General features: G+C 52.8%; 5 protein-coding genes across 5 annotated transcripts; 2 read left to right on the forward strand and 3 right to left on the reverse strand.

Moving 5' to 3' along the window:
- Positions 1-2557: 2557 nt before the first annotated feature.
- VTN77DRAFT_6536 (uncharacterized protein) lies at positions 2558-3718 on the reverse strand (the record flags this gene model as incomplete). Its single annotated transcript, XM_069422825.1, has 1 exon — positions 2558-3718. The coding sequence occupies one exon, from the start codon at positions 3716-3718 to the stop codon at positions 2558-2560; it is 1161 nt and encodes a 386-aa protein (XP_069281446.1).
- A 509-nt stretch (positions 3719-4227) lies between these two features.
- On the reverse strand, positions 4228-6749 carry VTN77DRAFT_6537 (uncharacterized protein; the record flags this gene model as incomplete). The annotated part of the gene is made up of 2 exons (XM_069422826.1): positions 4228-4572; positions 4647-6749. The coding sequence occupies 2 exons, from the start codon at positions 6747-6749 to the stop codon at positions 4228-4230; spliced, it is 2448 nt and encodes an 815-aa protein (XP_069281447.1).
- A 630-nt stretch (positions 6750-7379) lies between these two features.
- VTN77DRAFT_6538 (uncharacterized protein) lies at positions 7380-9077 on the reverse strand (the record flags this gene model as incomplete). Its single annotated transcript, XM_069422827.1, has 2 exons — positions 7380-8639; positions 8694-9077. 2 exons carry the CDS (start codon positions 9075-9077, stop codon positions 7380-7382), a joined length of 1644 nt encoding a protein of 547 aa, XP_069281448.1.
- Positions 9078-9604: 527 nt separating this feature from the next.
- VTN77DRAFT_6539 (uncharacterized protein) lies at positions 9605-11125 on the forward strand (the record flags this gene model as incomplete). The annotated part of the gene is made up of 2 exons (XM_069422828.1): positions 9605-9845; positions 9930-11125. 2 exons carry the CDS (start codon positions 9605-9607, stop codon positions 11123-11125), a joined length of 1437 nt encoding a protein of 478 aa, XP_069281449.1.
- A 775-nt stretch (positions 11126-11900) lies between these two features.
- On the forward strand, positions 11901-12353 carry VTN77DRAFT_6540 (uncharacterized protein; the record flags this gene model as incomplete). Its single annotated transcript, XM_069422830.1, has 1 exon — positions 11901-12353. The coding sequence occupies one exon, from the start codon at positions 11901-11903 to the stop codon at positions 12351-12353; it is 453 nt and encodes a 150-aa protein (XP_069281450.1).
- Between the last annotated feature and the right edge of the window lie 711 nt (positions 12354-13064).

A 13064-nucleotide genomic window follows, 5' to 3' on the forward strand; every position in this document is an offset into this window, starting at 1 on the left:
GACCTCAAGCAATTGGTTAGTACAGTGCTATTTTCTTTCGTCTTGGAAACGTATAAATAAAGCAGATGTTGGAAGTATGCCCCTGAATTTTTATCTTCTCTGTCTGTCTGTCCCCAGTTCAGATTATGTAGTCTCTGACCCAATCCACTCCAATCAATCAATCGCTGACCAAAATGCGCCTCTCTTCGTCTGTAGCAATCGCGCTGGTCAATGCCGGTGCCGGCGCCGGTGCCTTTGCGTTACCATGGAAGTCGAGTCCGCATTCAACAGGAACAGCCAACCTCACGGCTCCTCCCCATCTCAATGATCTCGCGCATGCGCAAGGCAAGCTGTGGTTCGGCACGGCGGCAGATATTCCCGGTCCAGAGCAGGACGACACAGAGTACATGACGATCCTGAATGATACGAACATCTTTGGGGCGTTGACGCCGGCTAATTATATGAAGGTGCGTCAGTATAATTCCCTTCCTGGATAAAGGCTCAACTGACAATTCCAGTTCGAATACACCGAACCCGAGCCCAATGTCTTTAACTACACCGGCGGAGACGTCATCCTAGACATCGCAGAAGCCCAAGGAAAGCGCGTTCGCTGCCACAACCTCATCTGGGTCAGCCAGCTGCCCGACTGGGTGGTGAACGGCAACTGGACCGCCGAGTCCCTGACGGCGGTGATGCAGACGCACATCACCAACCTGATCACCCACTGGGGCAGTCGCTGCTACTCATGGGACGTGGTCAACGAGGCGCTGGCGTCGAACGGCTCCTTCGCGCCCAGCATCTGGTACGACGTCATCGGGCCAGAGTACTTCTTCCTCGCGTATCAGTTTGCGCAGGAGGCAGTCGAGCAGACGGGTGAGGACATCAAGCTGTACTACAACGACTATGGCATCGAGTCCCCCGGCGAGAAGACGACGGCGGCGTACAACCTGATCAAGGAGCTGCAGGCACGGAACATCCGGATCGACGGCGTCGGGCTGGAGTCGCACTTCGAGGTCGGCGCCACCCCGTCCAACGCATCGCAGGTCGAGGCGAAGCAGGGCTTTCTGGATCTGGGCGTTGATGTCGTCGTCACGGAGCTGGATATCAGATTCACAGAGGAGCCGTTCTACTCCGCGGCGGGCGAGGCGCAGCAGGCGCAGGACTACTATGACACGGTGGCGAGCTGCGTGGCTGTCGGCCCTCGTTGCGTCGGCATCACGGTGTGGGATTTTGACGATGCGTACTCGTGGGTGCCGTCTTCTTTCCCGGGGCAGGGAGGCGCTGATCTCTATAATGCGACCTTGCAGCGGAAGCCAGCGTACTATGCTGTTGCCGACGCACTGCAAGGACTGCCATGTAGCGTGTGTTAGTCGTACAGATAGGAGAATTCATTAGCTGCCTTTTTCTAGCCTTGACTAACCTGTATTAAACTTGCTTTTATGGCAGTTGAAATTGTAAAGAGTAGGCATTTTTCAAGCAATGCACCGCATTGCATGAAAAGAAAAAAAAAAGCCACTGCACCAAGTTTTAATGCTTTGTATCTATCCCGTTATAACGCTGAGTAGAAACACACATCTGCAGAAGTTCTCCAGCTGATTCAGACGTTTCACTGAACTGGCTGAAATTGTGCAATTACTAAGCTCGCCCTGATGCTGCTGACCGGTCGATCTTTAATCATTGTAGTTATGATGGAGTGTCATGGTATGAGCGAGAACGGAATCGGACACGAAGCTTGATTGATTGATTGCTGTGGCAGGGAGGCAGGCCATGTGACAGTGACACACACTCTCCTAAGCATTTTGGAGCAAGGATGGTCACCATGTAAGAAACTAATGCATTAGTGTAATTTACTGACACTTAATAAGAAGATGTCTCCTACTGTAGTTCTTCAGATCGGAGACTTTTTCTTTCTTTCTTTGTGGTCGATACTCTTGCTTCCTTCTTTGTTACCATATCATATCATATCATCTCAGATCAGATCAGACAGAATTGTATTATTAGAAAAGAAGTCAGTCAGTCAGTCAGACAATGACAGTTGCCCTCTTCTCCAGTGTCAAATCCCCTTGTAACATCCTCAGCGTGGATTCAGACAAAGTGAGAGCTTCAAGTTGCCAAGTTAAGTTGTGAATGACCAAAGCCTAGTGTTAATATCAAATCCTCAGCATAGACCGGACAAAGTGAGGGTTTGGTTTGGTCTGGTCGTTCCACCTAATGAGTCAGGTCAGGTCAAGTCCAGTTATGTTCAATACTTGGCATAAAGTCGGACAAAGTGAGGTGTTGAGGTCAAGGCGAGCCAGGTAAACTGAGCCATTTTGTACTGTTTTACTGTACATACATACAAAGAAAGCCATATTCTTTTGGAATTGCTTTCTTGGCATAAACTCGGACAAAGTGAAAGTTGGAGGTCGAGTCAGGTGTAAAGAGTCCATCTTCTGGAATTGCTCAGCATAAAGCCGGACAAAATGAGGTTTTCGTTTTGGTCATGCTTCCCACGGGTCAAGTCAGGTCAGATCAGACCAGCCAGGCAGGAAGCCCATTCACTCAGGAAAATGGATTAATAGATAGAGGGCGAATTTCATCAAGACTCCGACATATCCACAACCAACTTCCCACCACACCCGCGATGATACTCTGCCACGAGGTCATTCAGCCTCGACAGAGGGTACGTCTTGGTAACAGGGTTGATCTGATGCCGCGCCGCGAATTCCAGCATCTCCGCTGCCTGCCTGCGACTGCCGTACAGGCTCCCCACGACAGAGATGTCACGAAACACGACGTCGTGAGAGGACAGGTGGAATCCCGCCTTGGGGAAGGACACAATAACGCATTTCCCGTGGTTCTTGAGGAGCTTGACGCCGTAGTCGAAACTTTGTTGGCTCTCTGGCAGGATGATCACTGCATCGAGGCCCATCTCGCTGCGGTGCTGTTTGCCGTCGCGCTGGCCGATCTCTCGAGCGACTGCATCGGCGTCCTCGTGTCGGGCATCCACGATCCGGGCGCCAGTAATATTGAGACCCCGAGCCAGCGCCAGCGGCTCATCTGCGTTGTCTACGCCGAAGACTTCCAGACCCATCTTCGCCGCGAACTGCAGGCCCAGATGCCCCAGCCCGCCACCGCAGCCAACAATCCCAATCCGCTGGCCTGGTGACAAAGCGCACTTCTGGATTGCGGCATATATCGTGACGCCAGCACACATCATCGGAGCCGTCTGCACAGCCGTCATCCCATCAGGGACCGGGATGAGCTGCATGGCGTCGACGATGGCGTACTCGGCGAACCCGCCGTCGCGGCTGATGCCGCTGACGAGGCCCTTGGGACAGTTGATCGAGAAGCCAGGAGGGTCGGTGGTCGGGCCCGTGTCGGTGCGGCATTCGTCGCACTCTCCGCAGGCATGGTATTTGTTGCAGCAGACCGCAACCCGGTCGCCAGGACGGAACAGTCTCAACGACGCTGGAGGAGCAACGGTTGCGTCTGCACTCTGCTCATCTGGCACAGACACCACCGTCCCGACGAACTCGTGGCATCCGATGATGGGGAATGAGGGCGGATGCGGGGGCATCAGACCGGCGGCCAGCACCGCGTCCGTGTGGCAGAAGGAGGCCGCTTCGACCTTGATCAGGACATCGTGCGGCGAGGTGAGGGCCGGAAGGGGAATTTCGCGGAAGTCGTACGGTTTGTTGAATCCGTCCAGACATTGAGCTTTCATTGATGCGGGGAGCGATGAAGTGGTAGCGGCCATGGTGGTAGTATGTGTTTGTTTTGTTTGTCGAGCCAGCGACGTACGTTCATGAACGCCAGATATGACGGAAGAAATGAATGATTCAGTCCTTATTAATCACATCGACCTAGAATCGATTCCTGGAGATATACGTACCTAAAGTCCGTCAAGTCCGTCAAGTCCGTCTTATCTAGGTGTAGGTGGGGCAGCGTTACGACGAGCTTCTAGAACCCCGCACGTCCTGTAGTTTATAGTAACCCAGATTGAAGTTTTTCGAAGGAAATTACTTCAATTTACAACATCAATACGGTCTTTGTTGAAAATACTAAGGCTGTAACTCCTACTGTACAGTACATGCAATATATATATTGCAATGGCACAAAGATAACAAACCAAGCCGGTTTAGAACAACTCAAACTTGGATGACAGTCCTAGACTACATGCAGACCGCACATATTTCAAAGTATCCTACAGTACATATATATATACAACGCAGAGAATAATAATTATTAAAAACTGCGACTGCTCAGCTACCGCCCCAACACCTCCCCCACCCAATCCATCTGCACCGCACTCACGCCTCGCGCATAGCTGCGATTCGTAAACACAAACTCGGTGTACATGATGGCCTCGACCTTCCGGCCGAACAGCACGCTGGACGGGTGGATGGCCACGGTCTGGTTGCCGACGATGGTGCGGTAGCTGCCGTCGGGGACGAGCCGGGCGATGTTTGTCGAGAAGCCGGTTAGGAAGCTTTTCAGGATGGGGACGACGGAAGAAGAGGATGAAGGGCCGGTGGATTGACTGTTGTTGTTGGTTTCTGTCGTGAGGAGTTTGGCTTGCTTGCATTGGGCAATGAGTTGTTTGCGGACGTCCTGGTGGGATGTTTGTCAGTTTTGTGTCTGCGGAAAATGGAGGGTGGTAACATCGAGAAAACAGACAAACATACCATGACTGATTGCATCGCACGGTGAGAGACCATATGTCTCTCTGCCCACACTTTCCGATCCACATTCTCCGCCGCGTATCCCTGCACAGTAGCCAACATCGTCAAGTGATCGCCTTCTCTCCGGAAGAGGTCCCGGCGAGCATTCTCCGCTTCCTCCTTTTTCTCCTCTGACGTCGTGTTCAAAAAGATATTCTCGACGCTGAGACAAGATATGATGTCAATCACGTCTAGTAGACAACTTTGTCCGTACTCCGCAGCAGCCAGCAGCACCCTTCCTAATGGCGGCGTGAGCGGCAACTTGGCGATCTGAAGACCGATCTCGCTGATTTTCCCCGTCTCGTCGAGCGCCTGGATATTGAGGAGCTGGAGCAACGCCTTCTCGAGAGCCTCTCGCGGCGGCCGCGTCAAGAAAGGAAAGTTCATAATATCGTCCACCCCTCTGGCTTTCATGGTCAGAATACTTTGGCTCAGATCGCACCGCAGGATCTCCGGCGTGTTGGCCTCGTCAAGAGCCAGATAGTCCTTCTCCGTGTAGAGTCGGTAACATTTCCCTGGCGCTTCTCGTCCCGCTCGACCTTTCCGTTGAATCGCAGCAGATTTCGAAATCGGCTTGACCAGCAACGAATCGAGACCGAGTCGCGTGCGGAACTGCTTCATCTTGGCTTTCCCGCAATCTACCACATACCGGACTCCTGACACGGTGACGGAAGTTTCGGCGATATTCGTGGCCAAGATGACCTTCCTGGTCCGGGGAGGCGCCGGGACAAAGACCCGCTGCTGCGCTGCCTGGGGAAGAGCAGCAAACAAAGGCAGAACGAGAACTTTGGGCAGGGCCGGATCCATCCCAATCGCATATTCGTTCACGAGATATTCCAAGTTCTCCACCGTCTCCTGCCCGGTGAGGAACACCAGGATGTCTCCCGGCAGAGGCTCCTTGTAGTGGATTTGAAAAATGACCTTGAGAGCGGCATCCACAAAGTCGTGGACCGGCTGTGGAGAGTAAATGACTTCAACGGGGTATTGGCGACCTTTGATATGACATATAGAGATCTGGTTTTCCGAGTTCTTTGACTCCGTAGAATCGCGTCCTTCTGAGGTAGCACCATTGGCGGCAGAACTCGAATCGTTTTGAGAATTGCCGCTGCTTTTGACAGCATCACCATTGAAGAATTCGACCAGACTTTCCATATCAGCCGTCGCACTCATGACGACCACCTTCAGCGGCACACCGCCGCGGCCCTCTCCCTTCGAAGAGAGGATCTTTTTCAAGAAGCCCAAGACCAGGTCGACATTGACGCCCCTCTCATGGACCTCATCCACGACCACCGCACTGTATTTCGTCAACCACGGGTCATGCAGCATCTCTTGGAGCAGCATTCCCTCTGTCAAGAATTTGATCCTGGTGCTCGGCGACGTCGACGTATCAAAACGGACCGAGTACCCGACTTTACTCGCGGGAGACGAATTGCCCAGGGGCGTGCCCATCTCTTCGGCGACACGTCTTGCCAGCGAGATAGCTGCCACTCGTCTCGGTTGCGTGATTGCGATGCACCCGCCCACGGTGGCCTCTTTCCGTGACCCATCTTCTTGCGTGATCTTGACATTCTTCGGGCGACACCAGGCCTCGTCGACAAGGAACTGCGGGATCTGCGTACTCTTTCCGCTTCCTGTCTCTCCCACCAGCAGCATCACATTGCTGGTGCGGAGTCGCTGACGTATTTCGTCCGCGTGCGGGAAGATGGGGAGGTTCTTGCGGACATTGTAGAGCGCCTTGGCTTTCTCTTTCAATGACGGATGGGGAACGCTCTGTTTCGATTGCTGTGTAGGCTTGTTCTTTTTTGCGATCTGCGAGTTACCATTGGGATGACCGTTGGCGCTTTGCGCGGGTGGAGGTAGCTGTTGTGACCCAGCGGCGCATTTCTCTGCCGTTATCCTCTTCTGCTCACGACCGGATTCCCCATGAAATTCATCTCTCTTTCGCTTCTTCCTTTGCTGAGGCTGCTCATTAGTCTGTGACGGTTTTTCCTGTTGCTTCTCCGCCTCAGGCTTCTTTGCGATGTGGGGTTCGTCGTCGTCAAATCTCGTATGCACCATTTCCGGCATCTTCACTCAGAAGCCTCTGGAACGGAACAATGAAACGCCAATCCAATGATAAATCATGAATTGAAAAAAGAAATACAAGACGGTCTAGAATCATAAAACAAACATGCTGGGGTATCTAACTGACCAAGTGAGGATGCTGCAGAGTTGCCAGGACGTGCAGTTCGGCTCCCCAAATATTTTTTTTCGGGCCCGAGCTAATTGCGGCGCGCGCCAACTTTAAGCTTATCGATAAGCGATAGCTGCACCGCCCGATATAGACAGCACCAAATGCTCTGCTGCATCGAATTTACAATCCAAAGACGCTTTCAGGTCGGGCGCATTTCTCGTATACTGGTTCTCAGGAAATCCTTTCAGCAATCCCAGAAAATGAGATCCCTTATTATGAGGTCAGTAGTGATTATAATCTGACGGTCTGACATCGCGGAATCCAATGAAACTATATCTCATCATCTCTCTCATCATGTATATACATTGTATATATACAGATCTCGAGTATATGTACATAGAAAAGCAGGTCTAAATAATTCCAAATCATGCAGAATCACCAGAATTCAAACCAGATAACGCCAGAGCCAACTGAACGTGTCTATCACCAAAAGACCCGTCTAAGAAGAGACAGAACGAAAAAGGTCACTCCATTCCCCAATCCCTGACCCGTCTAAAGACAAACGCACGGTCATTTCGTAGGCCGAATTCGGCCCAGTCGTCGGTAAGCTTGTTATAGCTCCAGAAGCCCTTCCAGATTAGTCTGGTGTTTTTGGACACGTTGGGTGGTGGCTGGTTAGAACCGGCGTGACGGGCAGAGTTGGTGGAACGAAGAGATAGATGAAGGGTATATGTATATTTGGGGTCGACACCCTCCGTTTCCACTACAAGATCTCGGGGATCCTGCCCCGAGGTCGCATCGGTTTTGATGGACGGAGGGCCCGAGCCAGAGTAAGACTGCTCTGGAATGGTCTGCTCGTCGGGATTCGCCGGCGCTGGACGGATGAGATGCCATCGCCCCCGTAAAGCGTGCTTCAAGGTTGCCATGGCGGTCGCAGGAACTGGATTCACCTGCGCCACAGCTCCGGTGGAGCCGGACTCGGACTTCTGACGTTGGTGTTGATGATGACCCTGATTTGTTGCCCTAGCAGCGGCCATATTCTCCTTGCTGATGTAAGGAACCACCTCTGTCGGCTCCGTCGTGGTGAGCAAAGAGATGACCGAGCCATCGGGGTAAAAGCGAAGATAACGATAGTAGGTCACGATGTGGATGGGTGAATTCCAGGTGATGTTTTGGCACGAAGACGCCGCTCCAGGCCGCGTGTAGTTGACCGTGCTGATGTAGATCCCCGTGAATCGGATCCGTGGGAAAGTCTGGAAGACCTGACTCCAGGTCGACAGTGGCTTCGGAATCTGCACCGGGACCCCACGAGGGAATGGCGTGAAGCGCGGGCCCAGCGTATGGAGGGGGTTACCGGTCACGTCGCAGCCAAACGAGTAATGCATGCCCGCAAATCCAAACTTGCGCCCCTGGCACAGGCTCTTCCAGATATGCTGCTCATGGGCAAAGTGGTATGCAAAACGTTTACACACCAGCGCCATGCGACAGAACGAAGCAGGATCCATGAGAGCGACATGTTTCAAGATTTCGATGAGGACGTCCGATGGAACCTTAGAGATAGGACATGGCGGTGGAGGTGTGTTCTCGATTAGGGGCTCGGCCTGCGGAATAGGCAAATTGGCAAAGGAGAGAATAAGCTCTGGTGTAGACAACGGTTCGCCTTCTTCCCGTGCGTCAGGAGTGTCTTTGGCGGTCGCAGCGGAGAGATTCGAGTCTTTGGACGGCGGCGCCTTGGACGAGCCAAAGTGTTTCTTCCGGTATGTTTGATCGACGCTAGAGTCGAGCTGTAAGCCACGTCAGCGATGAACGATCTGCAGCCATAAAAATGGCCATCTCACCCTGTATGCCTTTCGATAATGGCTCAAGCTGTCCCCCAAGTTGCCCTCCGCCTCTTTCTGCACCGCTTTTTCGAAGTGCTCCAGCGCCGAACGCGGCTCTCTCTGCGGAGCACGCTGAAAAGTATCCTCATCCGCAGTCTGAAGGCTCAGCTGCCCTACTTGTTGGACAAACTCTCCATAGTTGTGTTGCCCAAAATCCTCCTCGTAGGCGTCTTCCTTCCGGTCAGCAACCTCGTGGCGGGTAGGTGGAAAGTGCTCTTCCCGGGCGGAGGACGACACGGACGGCTGGGATGGCGGCTTCGAGGTTGATGCAGCCTTCGTTCGGCGCGACACTTCTTCACGCCACTGGCGTCGAAAGGACTCGAGCTCGGCGTTGTCCTCCATCTCGGAGCAAGCAGAAGGGTCAAACTCTATGTTGAGCCAGCAGGGAAATAACCATGGATGGTAGCGGTGAGCTTGTCCGGGTGATAAGGATGCGGAGTATAATGGCGGCCTCGATCTATGGCATGTCCATGTCGACCTGCACTGGGGATATAATGCAACCCGACTACTACACCAGAGGTAGAAGCTCGGTATTGATACCGGGTAGAGTAATCGGATGGATGTCTTGTCGATAAGCAGAACGCGATGCTTAACTAACGGAGTAATGTTTAGGGCTCTCGCCTCCACCGCCCGGGGCTGCGGAGGCTGGTTGGCCGCTATCTCCGAGGCCTAGCCTCTTCAGCCACAGCTTCCGTAAGCGCCGCAGGAAAGTTGTTCGGCGACGGCATCTTATCGTGGAAGAGTCATCCCGAATTTCTTCTCGCCTCCTCTACGCAATCCCCGCAAAAACCAGTTTTCTACGTGTCTGTGTGCTTCATAGCGTGGTCTGGCGACATAACCCCTGCTGTGTTTTGTGACTGGGCGAATGAATGTCCGCTGTCTTGTCTGAGCCGGTCCGCTCAGACGGACTTCGGGACCGCTCTGACCTGGTGGGACATGCAGATGGCATTGAGAGACAAGAGTGGAATCATTATGAGAAGCCGGCGATGGCTTCTTCCAGTGCAAATAGCGGCCCATTAGCGGCCAATGGAGGGGTAGATATCGAGCAAATTTCGGCCAGCCAGAAAATGTTGTCCGCCACCTGGGGCAGCCTGTTGACTTCACTTCTGGGTACGTTGTATCATTTCTGGCGATGCCAGACGAGCTTCAAATAGAAATTCTATTTTCTGAAGAATTACTGACACAGTGGCACAGTGACACCACTCGATGTCGTCCGTGTGCGTCTTCAATCTCAGACCAACGCAGCTAAGCCTGCTCCTCGGTTTACAGTCCATACAACAAACGCATTCAAGGAGCTTCCCGCGGATCTCGGGGTCACTGCATGTTGTCGCGAAGTCTTCTGGGTGGGAAATAATGCAGAAATGTGTCTGGTCGGGAATGGATCAGTCCGCCGCGGTCCCATCGTCGCTCTCGACTGTGCGGTTGAACAAACGCGACAACGGACATTTACCTCGACGCTGGATGCATTGCAGAAAATCGCTCGCTATGAAGGGCCCTTGACTCTGTGGCGTGGCCTCAGTCCAACTCTCCTGATGGCCATTCCCGCCAATGTCATCTATTTCACAGGCTACGACTGGTTACGTTCCGATCCTCGAAGCCCCATCCGCCGAATCGTCGGTGATGCCTATGCGCCCTTGGTGGCTGGATCACTTGCAAGAATCGCAGCAGCCTCCGTCATCAGTCCGATCGAAATGTTCCGGACACGACTACAAGCGACGCCAGGCACCGGAACGGATCATTTCCGAGCTACACTCAAGGGGCTGCACCAGATGACTCAGACACAGGGCTACAGTTCTCTCTGGCGGGGCTTGACCCTGACGATGTGGCGTGACGTCCCCTTTTCGGGCCTTTACTGGTGGGGATATGAAGCTATTAGAAATGCTCTGACCGATCTGCGGGAGAAGGCACACTATGGCCAGGGTGAATCTCCTACTGTCGAGCATCGTCGAAGTCGTCGCGCATCCCAGTCCCATCAGAACTCGACCTCGACCTTTGTTGACAGCTTCATCGCAGGCTCTGTCTCTGGAGCAGTGGCTGCATTGGTGACAACGCCTTTTGATGTTGGCAAAACGCGTCAGCAGGTCTTCCGACACAGTGGTGACAGTGTCTCTGCAACGGGGCCCGTACGCGATTCAGGACCGGCCACTGCGACAAACGGCCGACTCGCCTCGTCAGAGCTGCGCCCAGAGCAGCTGCCGATGCCCAGATTCTTGTTTCACATCTTTTGCGAAGAGGGTCTCTCGGGTCTGTTCAAGGGGTGGGTGGCGCGATGTCTGAAGGTCGCTCCAGCGTGTGCCATCATGATCTCCAGCTATGAGATCGGAAAGAAGATGGCGCAAGGTGTCAACGAGCGTCGTCACACTACTGAGGCAGAGGGAGACGGCGTTTGAACAAGGACGGAGATTTTTTTTTTCCCCCTCTTTTTTTATTTGTTGTGTTTTGATGACGGAGGCCTGGCTATGGCCTCTTATAAAGTCGGAGTTCACCGGGTTCATTTTCCTCATCTTGCATTCCCACCTTGTACAGTGATTTTTGCTTTCTCCTTTTCTCATTGCATTGTGTTGATCTGCGTCTGATGAGCCGTGATGAGTGCGATTGCTCATAAATTTTCACCTGTGCAAACACTTTTTCTCTTTCACATTCTACAGCGGTGGCTTTTTGCTTTTCGTTGCCAGGTTATCTCGGGACTCGGTGTCCGTCTCTTCCGCGGGGTGATTGGAAGGTACGCCGGGCGCGAGCATTGGATAGACGTGTACAGTGCACATGTATGTACTTCTAGGTGTGGTCTGGAGTATATGTCTAATGGGAGCTCTCTCCTCTCCTTCATTGTTGCCAAGTCAGGTGGTATATAACAAGTAGGTAGTCCAGTAGTACCGCTTTACCTAAGTTTCCCATTTACAAGGTAGGTACCTATCTGATGATGCTTACAGAGTACCTACTAGGTGAGGTTGCTATTACGGGGTTGCGTCCCAGTGTTTCCTTCTCTTTTAGGTATCTGGGTGCCCCCCACGTCGTGCAGCCAATCAAGCTCCCAATTGCTCCTCCACAAAAGAGGAAAGAGTTAATCTATGGATGACCGTTTCTACACTATCTTTATTGAAAAGAAAATTATCGTGCATTATCTCTCTATCCCTAGAATGAAGGCATAATATCCCCGTGTCAAGAATGAATGGTCCTCCGCAGCTGTGTGTGGAGCCGGTGCCTCCGACTGTGCATCTGAACTTGTGCGCGTCTTTGCTCGCTCACCGCTGGATTGGGCAGCAACGCTCCTCTGTGCCATCCTCTGTCACGAATCGCATCCATCTTCTCCTCATGGATGCTGCCAACGACAGGTCGAATGAACTCCGCGGACTTGGATCTAGAGCAAACTCTGCTACTATCCACCTACTAAAACTGCATACCCCTCCCAGATGTGTCGTGCATCCAGGGGCCTCAATAGGTTTGTGTCCAAAAAAAGTTTCTTTGTCTTTTCGTTACCGTGAAAAAGTTTTTCTCTGCGAGAGTTTGCCCCTCTGTTCCAACTTCCGACCCAGGCACGGCGATAAGCAATCAGCAACGGCTGGTGGAGCTTTTGCTGACTTCGCCACCGGTGCGCCGGACCTGCCGAAGCTTGGGTGAGCTCCAAGCTGAACCTGGAGCTGGGGAGAGCTCAAACCCTGGCCCTGGGCGGAACCTGAGCTCCAGCTGGGCGGAGCAGCAGAGGTCTGGAAGAGGTATCAGTCTCCAAATAAGCATTCAGCTCATCATCGAGCTGAGTGCTGTTTGCCGTCTTTTACTGGATATGTACTGTTACTGTACGGGTTGATCTCGGTGCCGAGGCAGATAAAAAAATTTTTTTTCTTGCAGCAAAGCTTGCTGGGTGGTCGAGTCGCATGCGTCAGAGGCGGTCTCTGCGCGGTCCCCAGCATAAGCTTTAAGGACTGTGCATGCAAATCAGAGAGTGAGGAGGAGCTATAATTAATTGCTTTTTTTTTTCTTCGCCCGCACCCCAATTAATTGTGGTCTCAGGTCTGCCCGCCATTCTTGGGAAAAGGTGGGCGAATGGGGAGACCCGCCAGGAACCCCTCCTCGGGCTTTAGATACAGTAGCGCCATGAAGCTATCACTAACCTAACGGGGAACCCCTCAGCACCTCGTGCTTCCTCCCGTCCGGATCCCGTCCAAGGTTGGACGAGTCAACGTCTTAATTATTATTGATATGAGGTAGTCATCACTTCATGTACCTAGCTGTCTAGCTTGTTCGTCTCCAAAAGGATTAATTGATTGATTGATTGGATCAGACCGATCGCATCGGGGAAACAGGGCAAATGCCGGGGTGGGGGCGCCTATC

The sequence above is a fragment of the Rasamsonia byssochlamydoides genome (genome assembly GCF_041956645.1).
Source record: "Rasamsonia byssochlamydoides strain NRRL 3658 unplaced genomic scaffold VTN77scaffold_5, whole genome shotgun sequence".
In the NCBI taxonomy this organism is placed as follows: Eukaryota; Fungi; Ascomycota; class Eurotiomycetes; order Eurotiales; family Trichocomaceae; genus Rasamsonia; species Rasamsonia byssochlamydoides.